The 23,105-nt window shown below is 48.8% G+C and overlaps 1 protein-coding gene across 2 annotated transcripts in view; it reads right to left on the bottom strand.

Moving 5' to 3' along the window:
* KIF11 (kinesin family member 11) overlaps positions 1-23,105 on the bottom strand; it is a 65,234-nt gene that overhangs the window by 5,590 nt on the left and 36,539 nt on the right. For both annotated transcript variants that reach the window (XM_044298888.1, XM_044298889.1), the window contains exons 14-21: positions 21,789-21,996; positions 18,312-18,484; positions 16,168-16,293; positions 8,021-8,179; positions 6,734-6,873; positions 5,079-5,358; positions 3,708-3,930; positions 3,462-3,616 (exon numbers count right to left, since the gene is read on the bottom strand). In XM_044298888.1, the coding sequence (XP_044154823.1) occupies positions 3,462-3,616; positions 3,708-3,930; positions 5,079-5,358; positions 6,734-6,873; positions 8,021-8,179; positions 16,168-16,293; positions 18,312-18,484; positions 21,789-21,996 (1,464 nt within the window). The remainder of the gene's footprint in view (positions 1-3,461; positions 3,617-3,707; positions 3,931-5,078; positions 5,359-6,733; positions 6,874-8,020; positions 8,180-16,167; positions 16,294-18,311; positions 18,485-21,788; positions 21,997-23,105) is intronic.

The raw sequence follows: 23,105 nt of genomic DNA, 5'->3' as shown, positions 1-23,105 counted from the left end.
GCTGGGTCCGAAAAAAAAAGGTTTTTTACGCCTGTCCTGGACAGGGTTAGTGCGTGGACCTGAAGCGGTGCGGGAGCCCTACGAGAAGACCTGAAGCGGGAGAAGGTGGGACGACCACGAGCGGCGCTCCTAGCCCTAGATTGGGGAAGATGAGTACTCTTCCCCCCCGTGGCTTCAGAGATGATTTCATCCAAGCGGGTCCCGAACAAACGAGAACCAGTGAAGGGAAGGCTAGTAAGAGACCGCTTTGATGCGGCGTCCGCCGACCAAACCTTTAACCAAAGCTCCCTCCTAGCCGAAACGGCCAGGGCAGATGAACGGGCAATGAGAGCTCCCGCATCCAGGGATGCTTCAAAGACAAATTTACCGGCCTGAACGATAAGTTGAGCCAGAGCACGGAGGTCTTGAATAGGGACGTCGGATTCAAGCTCCAGATCCAGCTGAGACGCCCACTCTGAAACCGCTTTCCCAGCCCAAGCGGAGGCAAAGACCGGCCTAAGAGCGGAACCGGAGGCCGCAAAGATACCTTTTGTAAGGGCCTCTATACGGCGATCCTCAGTGGATTGTAAGGAAGAACCATCCGCAACGGGAATAGCCGTGCTCTTGGACAGACGGGCCACAGGGGGGGGGGTCGACCTTAGGAGGTGATGCCCAGTTTGTAATGCAATCCGCCGGGAATGGATAACAGACATCCAACTTTTTTGGCGGGGTAAACCGTGCATCAGGACAGGCCCAGGCCTTAGAAACCACTGACGAGAAGTCAGCATGGAGGGGAAAAACCGCAGACGCCTGTTTTTGGCGAAAAAAAGAAACACTGGTCTTTTCAGGATCAGGGGGATCATCGTGAATCTTAAAAGTATCACGGATATTGCTAATAAGATGGCCCACAGCAGAAGCCAGCTTTGAAGGCAGTGCCGAGTCCATATCCCAATCGGAATCGACTAGCTACCCTTCAGAGGGCAAATCCTGTAAAGAGGAAGAACCCGACTGAGAGCGCACCCTTGGGGGGGGGGGGATACCGAAGCATCCGAGGATGACCGGTGATCCGCCCTCGGCCGCTTCTGGGGTTGACGGGCTCTGGAGGTGTCGCCTGCAGAGAGAGACTCAGACGGGTCGGCTAAGACAGCGGACCCGGAGGGCCCAGCAGGGGAATCATCCGGCTGCGGTAATGGCAACGCCTCTGCAAGTCGGCCCACAACGCTAGTGAGACTAACCACAGCCTGGGAAAGGGATCTAGCCCAGTCAGGGGGATCCAAGAGGCCAGGGGGTGACACAACAGATGGCGGACCCTGCAATGGGTCTTTGCAAGCCGAGCAATGCGGGTCAGACTGCCCTTGAGGAAGGGGCGCCTTACACGCGGTGCAGGTATGATACCAAGGTCCCACAGGCACTAAGGGGTCAGACATGTTGGTTGGAAGCAATATGTCCAGGCCAGAGGGCTGCAGTGTTAGCGAGGGTCAACAGTCCTACCAGGTCACAGTGGGAGCAGACGACCGCTGCACAGCAGACAAACGGCAGCGGCAACCTGAAGCAAAGATCCGTCCTGCTCACAGCAGCAAGCAGGCACGAGAAGAGGCGGGGCTAGTGAGGAGCGGGAGAAAGGACGTCCGCCCCTTAACTGAATCCCAGAAGCACAGGCAAGCGGCATGAAACTCGGTGGGCGACCCTGTGCTGGCGGGATGCAGGGGAGCAGAGCTGCCCTGGTCCTCCTTTTCTTCTGTGGGGGAGGCAGCAGGGCGGATAACCGGCCCTGGCGCAGCTCAACCCCGGGAAAACAGAGAGGTCTACTGCGACTCTGTTGTCCCTGTGGAAAAACAAATGAAAATTAAAAAATAAAAATCTTTGCAAAGACAGCTCTGCAGTGCAGAGAGTGTCTTGCCTCCTTGACACTAAGCAAAAAAACTGGAAGTCTCTCTCTCCAGGCGGAGGGTATAGCTGCTGGAGGAGGGGCTTAACAGTCTTTTACTTAGTGTCACGCCTCCTATGGAGATAAGCTATACCCAAGGTTTCCTGTGTCCCCCCAAGGAATTGGGCGAGAAAAGAATGAGAAGACATGGCTCATGGTGGTATTAGAGTCTTCATCTTCTGACCTTAAACAGCAGAAGACCCCTTTTATTGAGCAATACAAATCAACCAATCGGATTCTGCCACACAGATCTGTATGTCCTCACAATACACTATCTGGACACAATTAGGATACTCTAGTGCGGGAAAACCAAAGCAAAGACATGACGTCCCCTCTGTAGCCATCTAGCTTTTATACCAAATGCCGAGGTACATCCAAGATTTAGAGGCGGTTGTCCGGGTTCAGAGCTGAATCTGGCCATAGCTCCATTTTCACCCAGGCAGCCCCCCTGATGAGCATTGGAGCAGTTCATGCTCCGATGCTCTCCTTTGCCCTGAATTCATGCAGGGCAAAGGCATTTTCAGGAGTTCTGGTGACGAACCAGGCTCTCCATGGGGCTGCCAGGAAGCCCGGTGACGAGTAAAACTGCTAGGGTAGCGCTAAAGCCCGCCCATGAAGAGCCGGTGACGTCACTGAACACACTGCCGGGCAGAAGCTTCCGCCTGGCAGTGTGTTCTTGTAAACAAAAGAGCCCGTGCCCTGCACGATCTAGGGAGGGCTGCCTGGGTGAAAATGTGGGTATGTCCGGGTTCAGATCTGAACCCGGACAACCCCTTTAATTAATCCTACTATATTACTGCTGTGGTGGACTCGAGCGATCCTTGAATTACATGGCCATCATGTAATACATATCCCCTGCTTCGGCTGGCTGGCCAATTTTGGCCTTGAGTATTTTCTTGGTTTTTTGTGATCAATTATCACAGTATACGAAGAGTTAGGCTGGTTTCACACGGGCGTTGCGGATTGGGGCCGGATGCGTTCAATGAAACTCACACTATTTTGCAAGCAAGTTCAGTCAGTTTTGTCTGCGGTTGCGTTTAGTTGTTCAGTTTTTCTGCGCGGGTGCAATGCGTTTTGATGTGTTTTTCACGCAAGTGATAAAAAAAAAAAATTGAATGTTTACAAACATCTCTTAGCAACCATCAGCGAAAAACGCATCGCACCCGCACTTGCTTGCGGATGCAATGCGTTTTTCACACAGCCCCATTCACTTCTATGGGGCCAGGGCTGCGTGAAAAACGCAGAATATAGAACATGCTGCGATTTTCACGCAACGCAGAACTGATGCGTGAAAAACAGCGCTCATGTACACAGACCCATTGAAATGAATGGGTCAGGATTCAGTGTGGGTGCTATGCGTTCACGTCACACATTGCACCCGCGCAGAAAATCCGCTCGTGTGAAAGGGACCTTAAACTGCAAAAGATCAGAGCACGAGTCAGGCCATGATTGCTGGGCTGGAATACGCTACAGGAGGGCATGAGATCACCCCCAGGCTTGATGGCCAGTGACATTTTTAGCAACGGTTCCCTTTTTCCACCCCAGATCTTCTTACCTGGTCCACAGGCTCCTCCAATATGGAGGCCACACTGCTGACTGCTACTTGATACTCTTCCTGCTGCTTTCTAAACTGTTCTAGGAGTAGTTCTCTTGGGTGAGTCTTTATGAGAGAAGAGGGGTAAGTGTATTCTCTCCTCTGAGGTGTGGTACCTGCAACAACAGAAATTGGTGAGAACCCTCAGTATAATCCAGTTTCACCATCAACCACGAAAACAAGATGGCAATTTCCTCCTTAGCTCACCTGTTGGGATATCATTTCGGAGTTCTTCCTTAAGGTAGGAATTGACTTTACCCATGCAGGCTCTTGTTTGCTCATGAAGCTGATGCTGCTGCTCTGCAATCATCTCCTTACTGTTCTTGACCTGGTCTACTAGGCTGGCAACGGAGTTCTCCTCAGCAAGCTTTTGCAGGCGCACCATGTCTGAAATCTGAGCCACTGAGGAGCAGCAGTTTTCTTCCATACCCTGGAGGATACAATAAAAACCTGCTAAATTAGCAATTCATCTAACATGTCAACCCTTCAAACCTCAAGATGCAGAAGGCAATACGCAGGGCCAACTGATGGGGGAGTATACAGAGCAATAGTAACAGAATAAATACTAGTTGCACTGGGGGCAGAGACCGCTGTGAGCCAAGTTCAGAGCAATATCTCTCCTTACATGTCTGTTTTAGTAACTACCTAAACCCCCCTGGTAATAATTGTGGAGCATCTAGTCTTATGACTGTTATGCCATTCCTGTATTATTCCTGCTAGAAGTTATGAATGAACCGCTAGCAGTCTGCAAGGAAAGTGCAGAACGGTGATACCAGTTTGGGGGGGAATAGAGTGTCCCTGCACAGCCCGACTGCTCTGATTGGACAAGGTCAGATTTTGCAGACACATCCCTAACTAGTAACACCCATCTGCACCGTCACTGCACTCCGCTAGCAATTCATTTATACCTTCTAAAAGGAATAATAAAGGAATGGCACATCAGAGTCATAATACGTACTCCAGAAAGGGGTATGAAAGTAGTTACTAAAACAGAAGTGTCAGGAGAGTTAACAGGTCCTCTTTATAGGGGTTGCCTCATCAGGACATCCCCTCTTCATATGACCCCCTAGGGCATATGTAATTCATAGAAGACATCCCACCACTGAGGAGAGCACTCTATTAACCAGATGCAAACCGTGGTTCTCACTCCAGGCTAGCCCCATCGGTTAATTCTATGGGTGGTCATGAACCATGGCCCATGTATGACTACATTATATGTTGCAATGTAACTGTATAACCAGAGGTCTCTCTCCCCCCCCCCAGCGATAGACGATTCCCAGGGGTTTCTAAAGCTAACATCCCAGTGATTAAATAATTGCTGGACCAGGTTTAAAAGGGAATCTGTAAGAACTTTCATGCTGCCATATTTCAGAACAGAAGAAACTGGTAACTGGTCCCCAGAGCAAAACACTAGGTCACTTTCTTGAATAATCTGGCAGTTTTGCCAAACCCTGTCAATTCAAGAAAGTGACCTGGTGGTTTTCTCAGAGAAGGCCAACGTAAAATGCTGACAGATTCCCTTAAATATAATTACAATATAATATAAATTTCCAACCTACAAGGCGACTCAGTATTTACCTTGTGGAAGCTTTGAAGCTGACTTTTTGCAGCCTGTAAGTAGCAATCTTGCTGTTCCATAATAGAATCCAGTTTGGTCCTGGCAGTCTCGTACCAGGTCTCGGTCTCCTGAGACAGGGCGGTGATGCCGCTGTTGAGCTTTTCACATTTACCGTTGGATTCCTCTATGGCACTTTGGTTTGTGGCTGCCAGGTGCTGGATCTCACTGCTTAAGTCTTCGCTCTGGTCTACGAATACCTTGTGTTGACTTGCAGTACGTTCAATGGCTTCTGCGGTAACACTGCAAGAAGAAAGGTATAGGTCGATATCACCAGGTTACAACTGCAGGGGACAGGATTCTAGAGTTACCCCATGTGCTGTGACATCCACAAGTTACATCCACTATAAGGAGTCATACAAACATTCCTTATACATGTAATGCAAACACATAGAGCCAATCAGATCTTGAAACCAGATTACCAGGGGGCTCACATTTGGGAGTCGAGTGAGCATAGACAACACTATCAATACACGTACAGTATATGGAAAAACAGGCCAGTAACATCAGATCTTTAGCTCAAGGGGAAGCCAAGCATCCAGAGGGGAGCAATCGGTATAAAATGTTGGGATGCAGATAATCTGCACTAAGTAATATCCCAACATCTCTTGGTACAAACATAACCACAATTTGATAATATAATATCTCTTTTTTGATGACCTCTGTCTCAGGATAGGACCTCCCAGCCAGGACTGAGGAGCATCATGGTACCAGCTGGGAGGTCCTTTCCCGAGCTTACTCGTGACCCTTCTCTCTTGTAACTTAGAGACTTAATGAAGAAGTTTTAGACTCTGAAACGCGTTGTCACAGAGGTAACAAGAAACAAAGTTTATATTAACCAATTGTGGTCGTGTGTGCACCAAAAGCTGTCGGGATATTACCGAGTGCCACTATCTGTACCCTTACATTAAAGACTATCTAAACTTTTGAATACAATTTTAACAAGATGTTCCTAATGCCATAGTAACACTTTCTAATATACTTTAAAATTGACATTTCTGTACACCACTGTGTACGGAGATGACCTCTTATGAATTGCGCCGCAGGGCAGCGAGTACGGGCAGGAGAGTGTACCGCTGCACCTACCCGTGCCCCACGGAGGTTTACAAACTCCTGGCATGGCACTTTGATACCCTTGTACCCATGTGCTGTGCCATGATTAGTTAAGCAGGGGGGGGGGGGGGGAATATTAAAAATACAAAAAGCATTTAAGTATATTAGGGCATTAGAAACATCTTATTAAAATTATATTCAAAAGTTCAGTTGCTCCTTAACACTGTACATGTAATGGACATGGTGCAGGCTAATAAAGTGTCTCCTTCACATTAGAGCACATTTAAAGTGGTTGCCCCATCTCGTCGACCCTAGGTGGCTGGGCTTCCGGAATTAGCCCAACCATGCAAACAGCTTCTACAACTCCAGCAGTCACGGAAGCAGTATAGCGGAACAAGCTAAGCTGGGAGTTCCAGAAGAAGTGCAGCTGTTTTTATAGCTCTAATTGATCACAATGGGGGTTACGGAAACAGGGCAGCAGAAATGACGAGATGGAACTACCCCTTTAAACACACACAACTTTTCTACTACACACCATTCTGTAAGATGCAGATAAAGAGCTTACTTATCCAGATCTTGCTGAAATTGACCGGCAGAACTCTTAAGCTTTCCTCCTTTGGAAAGAAGACCATCAAAGCTCCGATTTGTTTCCACGGCAAACAGATTCAGCTGGCTTTGTAGCAAACTTAGGAGATTGTTCAGCCCCTAAATAAAAGAAATGAACGTAACTTTGTTTCTTATTTCAAGCATACAGCTGATCATGAATGTTCACAATTAAATACATGCTTAGGCCACCAGCAAACATTTCCGAATACGTGCGGTTCTTCCACGCGGATTCCCATAGGGAAAAACTGCAGCATCATACAGTTACCAGCAAAGTGTATGATATTACTCTGATCTCATGTACACTTTGCGGATATTTCCCATGTGGAAATTGATCTGCATTGCATGTAATAGCATGTCAATTTTGTTTGTGGTTTTAGCTCCAGATTTCACCCTTTTTAATGGAAGGGTGAGATCTGCAGCAAATCTGCACAGAAAATTGCGCAGATCCTATGTGCATTCACCAGTGTGCAGGTAGCCTTATACTTACTGTATTGCTCTCAAACTAAGTTATTTCAGTTCCATCACATTTCAGTTATTTTTGATGGACTGTTGCACTTGTCCCTTTTTCACAAAGCTGCTGCTAATAAAAGTATCCTCATGGGGACCTGCACATGGGTGTGGGTCTCAAAACAGAAATTCCGTGCAGATTTTATGGTGTTTCACCATCAAAATACGTATGTGTTACTTACAGAATTTGTTGCGGTCTTTCCCCAATCTCTGAAATCCACACAAAAAAATGCTTGCATTCCCCATGTAATAATTCTGGAGCATCTTTTCAGATCACTGCATTGTGCAATTCCTTCCTCTATTATTCCTGCAGTCTGCAATAAAGGTCCAATGAGCATTGTGTCTTCCCTCTATTAGATTTTCCAAATGAATTGCCAATACTCTGGTAGAAGGGTCCAACTCGTTTGTACACACCGCCAATAGCAGCAATGATGGAATAGTGTCATACTGTGCAGGGAGACTCCCCCAACTGGTAACACCGAGTTGGACCCTTCATGCAGATTGCTGGGAATTCACTGATAAACCTCTAGTAGTAATAATAGAGGAATGGCACAACAGTCATAAGAACAGATGCCAGTTTGACCTTTAATGTAGACTGCTGGGAATTCATTCATAAATTTCTAGGAGGAATAAAGGAATAGCACAATATAGTCAGAAGAATAGATGTCCCAGGAATTATTATTAGATGAGGAATACAAGTAATTACTAAAATGTACATTAAACATATACACGTTGCTACCTGTGACTGCAGAGTCTGGGCGGCCTGGAGCGCCTCTTTCAAACTCTCCGACTCTGCCTGAATTGTGGAAATGGCAGAAGTAGAATCCAGGCGTAACTTGTGCAGCATCATCGAATGTCCTGTGAAGAAGCGGTTCATATCTTCTTTATGAGAATCCACCTGTAAAACAGCCACATTACATTACACTCCTGCACGGCGCTGAGCGGTGCAAATAGAAAGTAGTACATGTCCATCTCCATATAAACTGCTGGACCAAGGCCATTAAAGGGGATGGCCCATCTCATACATTGGGGGCTTATATCCCCCCCACCATGCGTCCACAGCAAATCATCACCGATTTTGAATGGCATTACATGGGTAAATACTTTATTGCATTCTACACTTTTTATAGTGTCAAAACAGAATCCATACCAGGATTTTTACTATCGTCAAGATAGTCCATCAACGTATGATTAGCGGGGATCTGACAGCTCCCACCCCCAATCAGCTATTTTGCAGTAGCACCGATGCCTAAATTTGGCAGCAGAACTTTACAGCTTAGGCTACTTTCACAATCGCATTTAGTGCGGATCAGTCATGGATCTGCACAGACTGATCCGTTTAGATAATACAACTGCATGCATCAGTTCAGAACAGATCAGTTTGCATTATCTTTAACATAGCCAAAACTGATCTGTTTTGGACCGCTGGTGAGAGCCCTGAACGGATCTCAAACGGAAAGCCAAAACGTGAGTGTGAAAGTAGCCCAAGTCCACTAAGGCTACTTTCACACTAGCGTTCGATCGGATCCGTTCATAATAATGCAGACGGAGGCTCCGTTCAGAACGGATCCGTCTGCATTATTTTAGCATATAACAGCTAAGTGTGAAAATAGCCTCGTACGGATCCGTCCAGACTTTCAATGTAAAGTCAATGGGGGACGGATCCGCCTGAAGATTGAGCCATATTGTGGCATCTTCAAACGGATCCGTCCCCATTGACTTACATTGTAAGTCTGGACGGATCCGCACGCCTCCGCACGGCCAGGCGGACACCCGAACGCTGCAAGCAGCGTTCAGCTGTCCGCCTGTCCGTGCGGAGGCGAGCGGAGCGGAGGCTGAACGCCGCCAGACTGATGCAGTCTGAGCGGATACGCTCCATTCAGACTGCATCAGGGCTGGACGGCTGCGTTCGGGTCCGCTCGTGAGCCCCTTCAAACGGAGCTCACGAGCGGACCGACGAACGCTAGTGTGAAAGTAGCCTAAGTGGTGGACAGACGATTACTACAGCACTGCTCCCAATCACTTCAATGGAAGCAGCGCTGCAGAAACCAGCTCCATCCACTACAGTAGGGATGGCCAACCTGCGGCTCTCGAGCGGTTGCAAAACTACAATTCCCACCATGCCGTATAGGGATAGGGAGTTATAGTTTGGAGAGCCTCAGGTTGGCCATCCCTGCACTACACAGTGAGCTGGGTAGTTCCAGTGCTGGAGCTACTGCAGAACAGTGGATCAGCAGGGATGAGGGATGTCAGAACCAAGCCAGACACTGATGATCTATCCTGCCGAAAGGCAATCGCTTAAAAAGGAGATTTTTGTATAACTTACCAGTTAAATCTCTTTCTCGCTCTTCCTTGGGGGACACAGACCTTGGGTATAGCTCAGCTCCCTAGGAGGCGTGACACTAAGTAAAACTGTTAAGCCCCTCCTCCATCAGCTATACCCTCAGCCTGGAGATAGAGGCTACCAGTTGCGTGTCCAAGTAGTGAAAGGATAACAACCAATAACGGAAACAACCAGCCAGCAACCCAACGGGGCGCCAGACCATAACCCTGTAACCAAACACAGAAGGGTGGGTGCTGTGTCCCCCAAGGAAGAGCGAGAAAGAGATTTAACTGGTAAGTTATACAAAAATCTCCTTTTCTCGCCCATTTTCCTTGGGGGACACAGACCTTGGGACGTTCAAGAGCAGTCCAAGAAGGGAGGGACCACAAACCCAAGGCGGACCACCACCAGAGCATCAGGAAACCGCTGCCTGCAAAACCAGGCGGCCCAAAGCAGCATCCGCTGATGCATGCGTATGCACCCTATAGAACTTTGTGAAAGTGTGCAGAGAGGACCAAGTGGCTGCTTTGCACAACTGTTCAGCCGAGGCCCGATGCCTCTGCGCCCAGGAAGCTCCGACTGCTCTGGTGGAATGAGCAGTGACGCCGAAAGGCGGAGGTCTGCCCTTGGCTCGATAAGCCTCAGACACCGCCAGTTTAATGAAACGGGCAATAGCCACCTTGGAGACCGCAAACCCTTTGCGCGAACCCTCCGGAACCACAAACAGGGAGTCCGTGCGCCGAAAGGACCCGGTGACCTCCAAGTAAATCCTCAACGCCCTGACCACATCCAGACGGTGCAGTTCCCGTTCTCTGGGGTGGGAAGGAGAGGGACAGAGCGACGGAAGGACGATGTCCTCATTGATGTGAAAGGCGGAGACCACCTTTGGCAGGAAAGTCGGGACAGGCCGAAGCACAACCTTATCCTGGTGGAAGATCAGGAAAGGTTCGGAGCAAGAAAGAGCCGCTAACTCCGACACCCGTCGGAGAGACGTGACGGCCACAAGAAAGATGACCTTGCAGGACAGAAGGCGAAGGGAGACCTCCCGTAAAGGCTCGAAGGGGGCTGATTGGAGCGCCGAGAGCACCACATTCAGGTCCCAGGAAGGAACTGGAGGGCGGTACGGCGGAACAGAGTGAGCCACCCCTTGTAAAAAGGTCTTAATTGGCCCTAGAGGGGCCAGGGGACGCTGGAGAAGAATAGACAGCGCCGAAATCTGACCCTTCAGAGAACTGAGGCACAGCCCCAGGTCCAGACCGACTGGAGGAAGGACAGGATTGTGGGAAGAGAAAACCGGAGAGGTGGGATGCTCCGGGACTCACAGAACCCCAGATAGGACCTCCAAACCCGATAGTAGATCCTAGAGGATACGGGCTTACGAGCCCGGATCATGGTGCGGACTACGTCCGCGGAGAAACCCCGTCGCGTTAAGACGGCGGTCTCAATAGCCACGCCGTCAAACGTAGCGAGCCTAAATGCTTGTGGAAGATCGGTCCCTGAGAGAGAAGGTCTTCCCTGGAGGGCAGTGGCCACGGTGCGTCTGCCAACAGCAACATTAGGTCGGCGTACCAAGACCGGCGGGGCCAATCCGGGGCGATTAGAATCGCGGGGACGCCCTCTGCCGCGATCCTCCGAAGAACCCGTGGCAGGAGGGGAAAAGGAGGAAAGACGTACAGAAGGGAGAATTCGCGCCACGGAAGGACGAGCGCGTCGGCGCCGTATGCCTTCGGGTCCCGTGCCCTGGCCAGGTATAGGGGGACCTTGTGGTTGAATTTGGAGGCCATGAGGTCCACGTCGGGGCGACCCCAGCGAAGACAAAGGGCTTCGAACACCTCTGGGTGCAGGGACCATTCTCCCGGGTCGATGGTGGACCGGCTGAGGAAATCCGCCGCCCAGTTGTCCACCCCCGGGATGTAAATCGCAGATAAGGCCGGCACGTGCGTCTCCGCCCAGAGGAGAATGAGGGTCACCTCTTGCATCGCTGCAGCGCTGCGAGTGCCTCCCTGATGGTTTATGTATGCCACAGCCGTGGCATTGTCCGATTGGATCCGAACAGGGTGGCCCCTCAGCAGATGGGTCCAGTGTCTGAGGGACAGAAGAATCGCCCTCAGTTCCAGAATATTGATTGGAAGTCTGGACTCCGATAGAGACCAAACGCCCTGGACGGACCGGGGAGGGAAACCCCCCCCCCCCCCACCCCCGTAAGCTGGCATCTGTGGTAATCACCAGCCAGTTCAGTGGAAGGAAGGACTTCCCCCTTAGAGGGATATGCAACCACCAGCCGAGGGAAGCCCGAGCCAGGGGAGGCAGAAGAAAGGTCCTGTCCAGACTCCTCGGTGATTTGTCCCAGGCCGACAGAATTGCCCTCTGAAAGGTGCGGGATCGGAATTGTGCGAACGGCACCGCTTCGAAACAGGCAACCATCTTTCCCAACAACCGCATGCTGGATCTGAGGGAAGGGCGGTGATGACGGAGGAGACTGCGAACCGACCCGCGAAGGGCCAGACGCTTGTCCGACGGAAGGCGGACCTCCGCCAACTCTGTATCCAGGAGCATCCCCAGGAAGATCAGCCGTCTGGAGGGGGTAAGGGAAGATTTGGGGTGGTTGATAATCCAACCGAACCGCGTCAGGGTCTCCAGAGTGAGTTCCACACTGCGGGATGTCTGAGAGAAGGAGGGTGCCTTGACCAGGATGTCGTCCAAGTATGGGAGAAGAAAAACACTTCTTGAACGTAGAAGGGCCAAGACAGGGGCCAGGACCTTGGTGAACACTCGAGGAGACGTCGCCAGACCAAAGGGAAGGGCGACGAATTGGAAGTGATCGTCCCCCACCGCGAAGCGCAGGAAGCGGTGATGACATGGAGCAACCGGAACGTGGAGGTATGCATCCTGAATGTCGATTGAGGCCATGAAATCCCCTCTTTCCAGGGAGGCCACTGCGGACCTGAGAGACTCCATCCGGAATCTCTGCAGTCGGAGAAAACGGTTCAGGCGTTTTAGGTCCAAGATCGGACGCACTGAGCCTTCCTTCTTGGGAACCACAAAGAGGTTCGAGTAGAACCCCCTGAACCTTTCCGTCGGAGGCACGGGGGCGACGACACCCTTGTCCATTAGAGAGTGAATGGCCGCGAAGAAGGCGGCCACTCGTACGGGATCTCGCGGAGGACGGGATCGGAAGAAACGGTCTGGCGGAATGGACGCAAATTCGATTTTGTATCCGCAAGATTCTTCAGGCGCACCTTCAGGCAGAGGGCTGCTGGCCTGTGGGAGCCCGTGCAGGCTGGGACTTGCGCCAGGTAGGTTGCGTCCGAAAAAACGGCTTCTTGCGTCTATCCTGGGCTGGGCCAGAGGAAGAAGAACTGGCCGCGGGTCTAGACCCGGTGGGCTTGCGAAAGGACCGAAAACGGGACGAACCAGCGCGACCACGGGGGGCGCCCATTGGCCTGGGGGAGGTGAGTACTCTTCCCACCCGTGGCCTCTGATATAAGTTCGTCCAGACGGGTTCCGAACAGGCGGGAACCCGTGAATGGTAGGCCGGCCAAAGAGCGTTTGGAAGCGGCGTCCACCGCCCAAACCTTCAGCCAGAGTTCCCTCCTGACAGAAACTGCCAGGGCAGAGGAACGGGCAATGAGGGCACCCGCATCAAGGGAGGCCTCACAGACGAATTTTCCGGCCTGAACAATTAGTTGGGCTAAGGAACGGAGGTCCTGAACAGGGACGTCCGACCCTAACTCCCGTTCCAGTTGCAAACCCCATTCAGAGACCGCTTTGCCAACCCAGGCGGAGGCAAAGACCGGTCTAAGGGCCGAACCAGAGGCAGTAAATATGGCCTTGGAGAGGGATTCCGTACGACGGTCCTCAACAGACTGGAGGGAAGATCCGTCCTGTACAGGAATAGTAGTGCTTTTGGACAGGCGAGCCACGGGAGGATCAACCTTAGGCGGGGATGTCCACGTGGTCACAGAATCCGCTGGAAAGGGATAACAAATGTCCAGCTTTTTGGGTGTAATAAAGCGGACATTAGGCCGAGTCCAAGCCTTGGATACCACAGAAGAAAAATCAGCGTGTATGGGAAAAACCTTGGAGGCCTGTTTGGGGCGGAGAAAGGACACGCCGGCCTGTTCAGAGCTGGGGGGGGTCATCGTGTAGCTGAAAGGTATCACGGATGCTAGTGACAAGATGCCCCACCGCGGACGCCAATTTGGACGGAAGCTCTGAGTCCATGTCCACGTCCGAATCCGCCAGTTCTCCCTCAGAAAGCGTATCCCTTTGAGAGGATAGACTTGACTGAGCTCGCACGCATGGCGGAGAGAGCGAAGCATCTGGAGAAGATGTGCGCTCAACCCTTGAACGTTTCTGAGTATGCCGGGCCCTGGAAGATTCCTGGGAGGCAGGGAACCAGTGGGGGCGGCAGAAACGGTAGTCCCAGCGGGTGCGACAGGGATTGTGGCAGCCTGCGGGAGAGGCGGTCTATCCACGAGACGGCCCACTACGTGTGTAAGGCTTTCCACCGCCTGAGACAGAGACCTAGCCCAGTCAGGGGGTTCAGAGGCACCGGGGGGCGCAGCGGGAAGCGGGCTGCACCGGGCCTGACATGCAAGGCAATGCGGCTCAGATTGCCCACGCGGAAAAAGTTCCTTACAGGCGGTACAGGCATGGTACCAGGGTTTGGGGGCACCTGTGGGATCTGACATGCTGAAGTGTGGTTGTACTCTAATATAGAGACCACAAAGGGTTATAGCAGCTATGACCAGGAGGGTTAGGAGAGGGTTAACTGTCCTACCAGTGCCTCAGAAGAACGTCAGGAGATGGCCCAGATCAGCAGCAGCAGAGAAGCAGTGAACAGCAGAGAGCAGCAGAGAGCGCCCACAGAAGCCGAGCGATGTACACAGGAGGTTAGAGTCCCCCACCGTGTCCCAGCTTCCTGTCAGGAGTGAGGAAGCGCGGGAACCTCAGCAGAAAGCGCGGGGAACAAGCTCCGCCCCCTCCAGCGCTTGAAATGTCTCCTGTGAAGGAGAACGTAGCTCCGCCCCCAAAATGACGCGCACGTAAGCCCCGCCCCCTGCCGGGACCGCTAAGCCCCGCCCCCCGTTCTCGGCAGGAAGGGGGAGAGAGAGAAGAGAAAAATGGAGTCAGCCCCGAATGAGGGGGAGGGGGGGGGGGGGAGAGAAAGATAGCAGCGTGGGGGGGGGGGGAGAAATATAGCAGCGTGGGGGGGGGGAACGGCGTGGGGGTGCTGAGGATGCTGCTGTGCTGCATTGTCCTGCAGATGAGCGCTCAGAATGAGCGACCACGGGTGCCCCCCTTACCCAGAGGGGTAGATGCAGATAGGGACGGGGTATGGGCTGGAATAGCCATCTCACCGTCCGACGTCTTCACCCTCAGTCCCTTCCAGTAGGGTCACCCCTTCAGCCACTGGCACCGCAGTGGCAGGAAGCTGGAAGAGGGGCTTGGCGTGCGGGCGACCCCCTAGCTGGCGGGATGTAGGGGAGCCATTGCTGCCCAGATCCTCCTATTGCTTCTGTGGGGGAGGCAGCAGTGCAGATAAGTTGGCACTGGCGCAGCTCAACCCCGGGAGAGCAGAGAGGTCTAATGCGTCTCTGGTATCCCTAGGAAAAAATAAAATAACAAAATTAGAAGAAAAAGTAAAAATAACAAGGAGAAAACAGCCCTGCAGTAGCAGGGAGTGTCTTGCCTCCTTGGACACTAAGCTAAAACTGGTAGCCTCTATCTCCAGGCTGAGGGTATAGCTGATGGAGGAGGGGCTTAACAGTTTTACTTAGTGTCACGCCTCCTAGGGAGCTGAGCTATACCCAAGGTCTGTGTCCCCCAAGGAAAATGGGCGAGAAATTCTGGACAACACCTTTAAATTTGAGCTAGTATGTAGGATCTGTAAGTGGAGGCAATAAAGATCACGTGGATCATATTTCATAGTATTATACTCTGTCGCCCAGGGACGACTATAAATTAAATTGCAGAAGCACTTAGGGTAGGTTAAGGTGATCCCATAGTTATATTCTTTCTGGTTTGCATCTGGCAAATCCATACAAGCACTTTTGAGGATATGTTCACAGATGGCAGACTTGTTGCAGAAATTTCCACAAAACTCATTCAGATAAATGGGAAAGTTGCAGAAATTTCAGCAACAAATACCGTATTTTTCACCCCATGCAAGATGCAATTCTCTCCCCCCCCCCCCCCCCCCCCAAAATAAAATAAAAAATGCGGAGAAAATGGCAGTGCATCTTATGGGGTGAATACTAATGGGGGCTCTTAACAGAGGTCTGATTGGGGGTCATTCACATTGGGGTCTGATCTGAAGGACTTAACATAAGGGATCTGATTGGGGCTGTGAGCCAAGATCTGATTAACATTGGGGGTCCGATTGCTGGTCAAACCTGTGGTCTAATGAAAAATATTCTTTTCTTATTGTCCTCCTCTAGGAGTTGCGTCTTAGAGGGCGAAAAATATGGTTGCGCTTGCAGCCCCTGCAAATCCACCGCACAGGCAAAAAGGTCTCTGCACAGATTATCTGCATTACAGCCTCAAAGCTATTCACGTACCTTGTCAGCAACAGCGGAGAAATTCTGCATGCATCGGCTCATCTGCGAATTCAGATCCAAAACCGAGGTTACAATTGGAAGCAAGTCAGATGCCAGAGCTTTCTGCAGTGCAAGCCGGTGCTCATTCTGTCGGGAGAGATTACACAAAAAGGGCACAGTGGTGTAGAATTAGATATGATGGTACAGCTCAGGCATTGATGAATATAACAAAAAACAAGAACAGTCCAGCCGACCGCAGCGATAGAAAAAGTTTACCCCTCTACTAGCCCTGCTGGACCAACCAACAAGTTTAAACATCAGACCGGTTTAAAAATCTGCACTTCATGTATCCCCTACTATGGCTCCCCAATTCCATTGCCACTGGAGGGGACAGAGTTGGGCCCCCAGAGGAGATTTGTTACATGAACTGCTGAATCTAAAATGCTTTAAAGGGCTTGTCCAGGAATAAATTAGTTTTTAAGCCAATGCCAGCCGCCTGTTATCAGAAGATTCACACACCATGGAGGAAAGAAGTGGCATGGAGCCAGTATGAATCTACCAATAGCTAATGTGACTGTCACACTTGCATTGTTAATTCCAGTATTGAAATCCTGCAGAGGATCTCAATATCAGAATTAAACGGATCTGTTTTGATGTGGTACATCAGGATGTGGCTGTGTGAAACCAAAACTAACAAAAAAATAAATAAAAAATGGATCTGTCAGCATTAACTTACAATGTTTTCAGTGCTGGATCAGTTTTTACACCTGGATACAAAACCGCAGCGGTCACAAAATGGAATGCTGACAGAACAGAAGACATCCTGAACGGATCTCTTTCCATTCAGAATGACCAAAGGGAAAGTATTTTTTTTTCTTCCGGAAAATAAAGCAAGTGTGAAAGTAGCCCAAGGCAGGCTGCGGGCATTAGCTAAAAATGAATTATTCCCAGACAATCTCTTTAGAGCACACCTGTCATTTCAGTATAAGCAGTCCTGTGTGCATAACCAGTAATGCCACCATTTCTGGGCATTATATGACCTGCACTTTTCCCCTCTGCAGGCTCTTAAGTTGTCCGTTTTCCCGGCGCTATACTGCACACAGAAAAGGACATCCGCACTTCTTACATATACAGTCAGAATGCAGAAACAGCATGGAGGACATTATACAGTGGTACTGAGCAGTGTAGCTGTTAATCCAGCACTAAAGTTAGATAGTGTGGCGCTCTCTGTAACTGCTGCTTCTTCTCCCTCCTCTGATCTGTTAAAATGACTGCCCATTTAAAGAAGATCCATCACATCAGAAATTGGCTGCTTACTTTTGCAGCTGCATCTTCACTGATTCCAACACAAATTTTTGTTTTGTTTTTCTACAACCCCCACTGTGTTGCCTTAAAGGGCTTTTGTCACCCCACTAAACCTTTTTTTTTTTGCTTACTTAAAATCCCTACACTGCGATTTATGGCTACATGATCAAATTAATCTACACCCGGCGCAGGCGCATTGAGGATGGAGCGGCCGCCTCTCAGTGCGCCTGCGCCAGTTGAAGACAGGTAAGGCCGCGGCGCAGGTGCAAGATTGCAAACAGGCAGGGCCAGCAGAGAACGGTCCCGTTCCCTGGCCCTGTCAATCACAATGTGGAGGGGGCGTCTTTACGATCGGAGGATGCAGCTGCTACCAGCAAGTAGCCGCCCTACTTGCTGGTAGCAAGGTAATTAGCATATTTTAAAACCTCGTTTTAAACTAAATCTACAGGACCAAAATGATTAATCATGTAGCCAAAAATCGCAGTGTAGGGATTATAAGTAAGAAAAAATTAAAAATAAAAATAAAATAAAATAAATAAATAAATAAATAAATAAAAGGTTTAGTGGGGTGACAGAAGCCCTTTAAGGTTAGGACCAGATATAGTGAACTCTCAAGTGTGCAGTCTGCTGCAAGTCTCGTGATTTTCCATTGAAACAGGGCAGTGAAGACCACCCGAGAATTCACTAGTATCAGGCACCAAAACTAACTTTAAAATTTTTAATGCCTTTAGAAAAATCTAAAAAAAAAAAAGAATCCAGACATCCCCTTTAAATGCCCCAAGTCAAAATGTTCTGTGCTCAAAAACTTTCATTTTGAAATAAAATAGTTGCTGCATACCCACAAATCCATTGCAACATACCATCAATTTCTGCAGCTCATCCTTTGCTTGAGTACACAGGCCTTCCTGCTTTAGTATTGCATCAAGGCTTTGAGTCACCTGACTGGACACCGTATCCTGAACCATATGAAAAGACGAGGAAACTGCAGCAGCGGTGGCACTTAAAGCTGAAGAGCTGGCAGAGAGAAGGCCATCTGCAAGAAGAACATCACGCTATTTAACAAACTTCTATACCCATAATGAGGTCCAGCGATGATCCAGCAAATATGTCTAAAAACTGTCGGACAAATACCGCCGCACGCAGTGTTTTTGGTCCGGCCGATTCCCATCAGGCCTAACGCTGGGAAGATCTGTTATTTAAATAGTCACCATCATGTGAACAAACTATGCAATATATCTCATCAGAGAAAGAAAAATCTCTCTTTCCCCCTAAACTTTTATTCCACGCTAAGTCTATCTTAAGAAACAAGATGGTTGTCCTCTCACTGAAGGATCAGATCACAGCAGCCCATAGAAGACAATGGAGAAGGAGGAGCTGCAGTGAAAGAAGAGACAAAAAAAAAGAGCTTCTATAAAAGGGGACAAGAAGTCTATGGAGAGAGGAGGAAGAATGAGCTGCTAGGCGTTGATAAGATATATTACAAAGTTTCTTACATTTACCTGTACTACAGATTTATGCAAAGTTGAAATGACAGTGACCATTTAAAGGGAGTCTGTCACCAACCTGACCGATTTTAAACCAATCACATAGTTCAGTGGGACACAGAGACATGACACAGATGGTAGCTTTGTTTTGTTTTTCAGATCATCCAAATCGCCCAAAAAGTCGTTTTATGATATGCTAATGAGCCATTGCAAGTGCCCAGGGGCGGAGAGTTTGCTGAAAGTGCCCAAGTTCCCCCGCCTCACTCCGCCCCTCAGGCCAGCCCTGTGGCTGTGACAACATATTTCCCTATAGGCCGTTCGTGCATCGCAGAGGCACAGAGATATGCAGTGCGCATGCCCCGATTTTTCGCCAGTAACTGCCGCATGCGCACTGCATATCTCTGTGCCTCTTCCCACTGTGGGCAGAACACTGTGCATGCCCGGGCCTGGCAGTGACGCGCGAACGGACTAGGGATATATGTTGTCACAGAGCCACAGGGCTGGCCAGAGTTTACTGAGGGGCAGAGTTAGGTGCGAATGAGGCAGGGGAACTTGGGCACTTTCAGCAAACTCTCCGCCCCTGGGCACTTGCGACGGCTCATTCGCAGTTTTTGGGCGATTTGGATGATCTGAAAAACAAAACAAAGGTAACATCTGTGTCATGTCTTTGTGTCCCACGGAACTATGTGATCGTTTTTTTTTTTTTTTTTTTTTTATCAAATCTTTTTTATTGTTACAAATAAAATAAAGTTTTGAAACAATATTCACTTGTCATGGTCTTTTTCAGATCTTACAATTAAACTACAGCGTAGAATTACATGGTAACATAAAGACATAGAGAAATTTCTATTACATGTATGTATATATTATTATATAGAGTATAGAAAGGCAAGTAAGAAGACTCCCGTAACCACCCCACCGTATAGTTAACTGAAATGCCTGGTTATCGCTTATTCAAGTTTCTTTAAAAAGAAAAAAAAGAAAATAAAAATCACATAACTATTGGGCTATGTGCCAGCCAATCGCCCCAAATTTTAGCAAACTTTTGAGGGCATCCTCTCTTAGTGAAAACTCTTTTCTCCGCCATCAACATATCATGAACCTTCCTTACAAATTCACCTAGTGCCAGTGGGTTACTCTGAATCCAAAGTAGCGCCACTAATTTCCTGGCAACATACAACAGTCTACCTATAGCAATTTTAGCAGACTCGAGACATATCCCAATATACATATTTTCGGGTCACTTTGTACCCTTAACTCCATATGCTGGTGTATCAAGTCTAATATCTCTTCCCAGTAGCATGCAATAACTGGGCAAGTCCAAAGCATATGCAATAAGTCCGAAAGCTCTTCCGAACATCTAGGACACCTTGCATCAGCCCTACATCCAACCTTATGCAAAAACACTGGTGTTTTATACACTCTGTGTAGGATAAAGAGTTGCGACAGCTTGCCCTGCTCACTCAGGGACACCTTTGGCACTGCTTCCAGTATATCAGCCCACTGACCCCCTGGAATCTCTCCAACACCCCTTTCCCATTTACTCATCCTCGACAATGGATGAGCAGCGAGGAATTTCTCCAACAACAGAGCATATACTTGGGATATCAAACCTCTCCTGTTACTTCCCATCAAAATCAGCTTTTGAACTGCCTCCACTATAGCTACTAAGCAGCCAGTCCTTATAGTGGTCTCATACGCGTGCCTAAGTTGGAGGTACTGATAAAAGAAATTACGTGGGATATTAAATTCTTCCTGCATATCCTGGAACGACTTAAAGGGAACCGGTCATGTGGATATTTCATTATAATCTAACTAATTATATACAATCATTAACTACGAAAAAGTACCTTAGATGTATTCACTTACTGGTGTGACAGATGGTTACCTCATAATATACACACAAAGATGCTGCATGCTAATGAGCTGATTCAAGTCCAGCGTGAGGTCAGAGTCCAGCGTATATTTAAAGGGAACCAGTCACCTAGATTTTGGGTATAGAGCTGAGGACATGGGTTGCTAGATGGCCGCTAGCACATCCGCAATATCCAGTCCCCATAGCTCTGTGTGCTTTTATTGTGTAAAAAAAAAACAACGATTTGATACATATGCAAATTAACATAAGAGTCATATCTTACTTGTGTGACCAGAGAAGAGTCATATTTTCAAGCTCTGACTCATCTCAGGGTAATTTGCATATGTATCAAATGTTTTTTTTTTTTACACAATAAAAGCACACAGAGCTATGGGGACTGGGTATTGTCGATGTGCTAGCGGCCATCTAGCAACCCATGTCCTCAGCTCTATACCCAAAATCCCGGTGACAGTTTCCCTTTAATTCAGAGCTATAGCCACTCCCCTGCCCACCTGCTGCTGATTCCTATGGAAACAAACTGCCACTCAGCAGCAGGTGGGCGGGGAGAGTCAGGAGCTCATGAATATTCATGACTCATCATTATCAGCTGGAGCTTTTCAATACAAGATGTTGGCAGATTGACCGGGTCAATTAAAGAAAGCGACCCAGCATTTTGCTAAGCGAATCAGTCACTTATTTATGTTGCCCTTAGTTAGGACACCATAAAACTGGTGACAGGTTCCCTTTAAAGACATTTCCCTCAAGTAGGTTCCCTATTCTCCACACCCCTCTGGACTCCCAGTTCTTAGAATTAGAAAAGTAAGAACTCCGGCAATATATTGTTATTCAAAATTGGCGAGAGTTCACTTACACCTCCTATTACTATGTGATCGGTTTAAAACCGGTCAGGTTGGTGACAGACTCCCTTTAAACTATATTTATATAAATTGTCACTTTAGAGATCACCTTCCCCTGTTCATGTACATGGCTGCACTTACTTATAGAGCTGGTATAGACGTCCAACTTCCCCTGCTGCTTCACACTGTACTCATCCACAGATCTCTGAATGGTGCTGAACATTTTATCCATGTCTTCTGCAAAGCTCCCATGGACCTGGGCATTGTGATGTTCCACTGACACCTTGCGATCCAGTTTGGCATGGAGACCAGACACATCTTTGGTGGTTTCTTCAACGGTGCTCAGCAACTAAAATGAGTAATTCAATGGAAAGGATGTTCAGGAAGCTTATAAACAATGGAGGGAGACATAAAAAAAAAAAAAAAGTATATTTGTGAGATCTGATGGGGGTAGACCCTGTTCTAGTTTACTTTTCTTTTGCCCGTCTAGACAATGGATAGTCTATAAATTCCCAATAATAATCAGCGATCATGGATAGGATAGCATGTCAAGTATTACAGCTACAAAACCACTATTAGGGCTCATGCACGAACATGTGACGGCCGTTTTGTGCATTGGGGACTGCAATTTGCGGTCTCCAACGCACGGACAACTTCAGTGTGCTTGGTGGAGGAGGATGTAGACCCAAAAAAGTAGAACGCAAAAAAAACAAAAAAACAAACAAACAGTCTATATTATTTTTTTGTTGGGGAGTCATGGACAGAAAACCACGGAAGCACTCCATAGTGCTTGGGTCCACATCCGTGATGCGGTGCACAAACGGCTGGGGCAAGAATATATATTGGCACCGTGATATTGGCCCGGCCAACACACATTTGCGTGCATAAGCCCTTTTAATGAGTTGCCTGAAACCAGCCCTTTATAGAGGACCCATTAGAGCATATAGATCTTACTAGGGCTGCAGCTAACGATTATTTGAATAATCGATTAGTTGCCGATTAATTTCTACGATTAATCGATTAATCGGGAAAAACGACAAAATTACAAAACAGAGAGGTTTATATGATCTTACTTGAAAAATTATGTTCAAAGGCCATATTAAAACAAATTGTGGACGACACTTATGGGGGATCTGTGGACGACACTTATGGGGGGGATCTGTGGACGACACTTATGGGGGGGATCTGTGGACGACACTTATGGGGGGGATCTGTGGACGACACTTATGGGGGGGATCTGTGGACGACACTTATGGGGGGGATCTGTGGACGACACTTATGGGGGGGATCTGTGGACGACACTTATGGGGGGATCTGTGGACGACACTTATGGGGGGATCTGTGGACGACACTTATGGGGGGATCTGTGGACGACACTTATGGGGGGATCTGTGGACGACACTTATGGGGGGATCTGTGGACGACACTTATGGGGGGATCTGTGGACGACACTTATGG

Source organism: Bufo gargarizans, chromosome 6, assembly GCF_014858855.1.
Source record: "Bufo gargarizans isolate SCDJY-AF-19 chromosome 6, ASM1485885v1, whole genome shotgun sequence".
NCBI lineage: Eukaryota > Metazoa > Chordata > Amphibia > Anura > Bufonidae > Bufo > Bufo gargarizans.
Note: the sequence above shows the minus strand (reverse complement) of the source record. Positions and strands in the feature narration are given on the sequence as shown.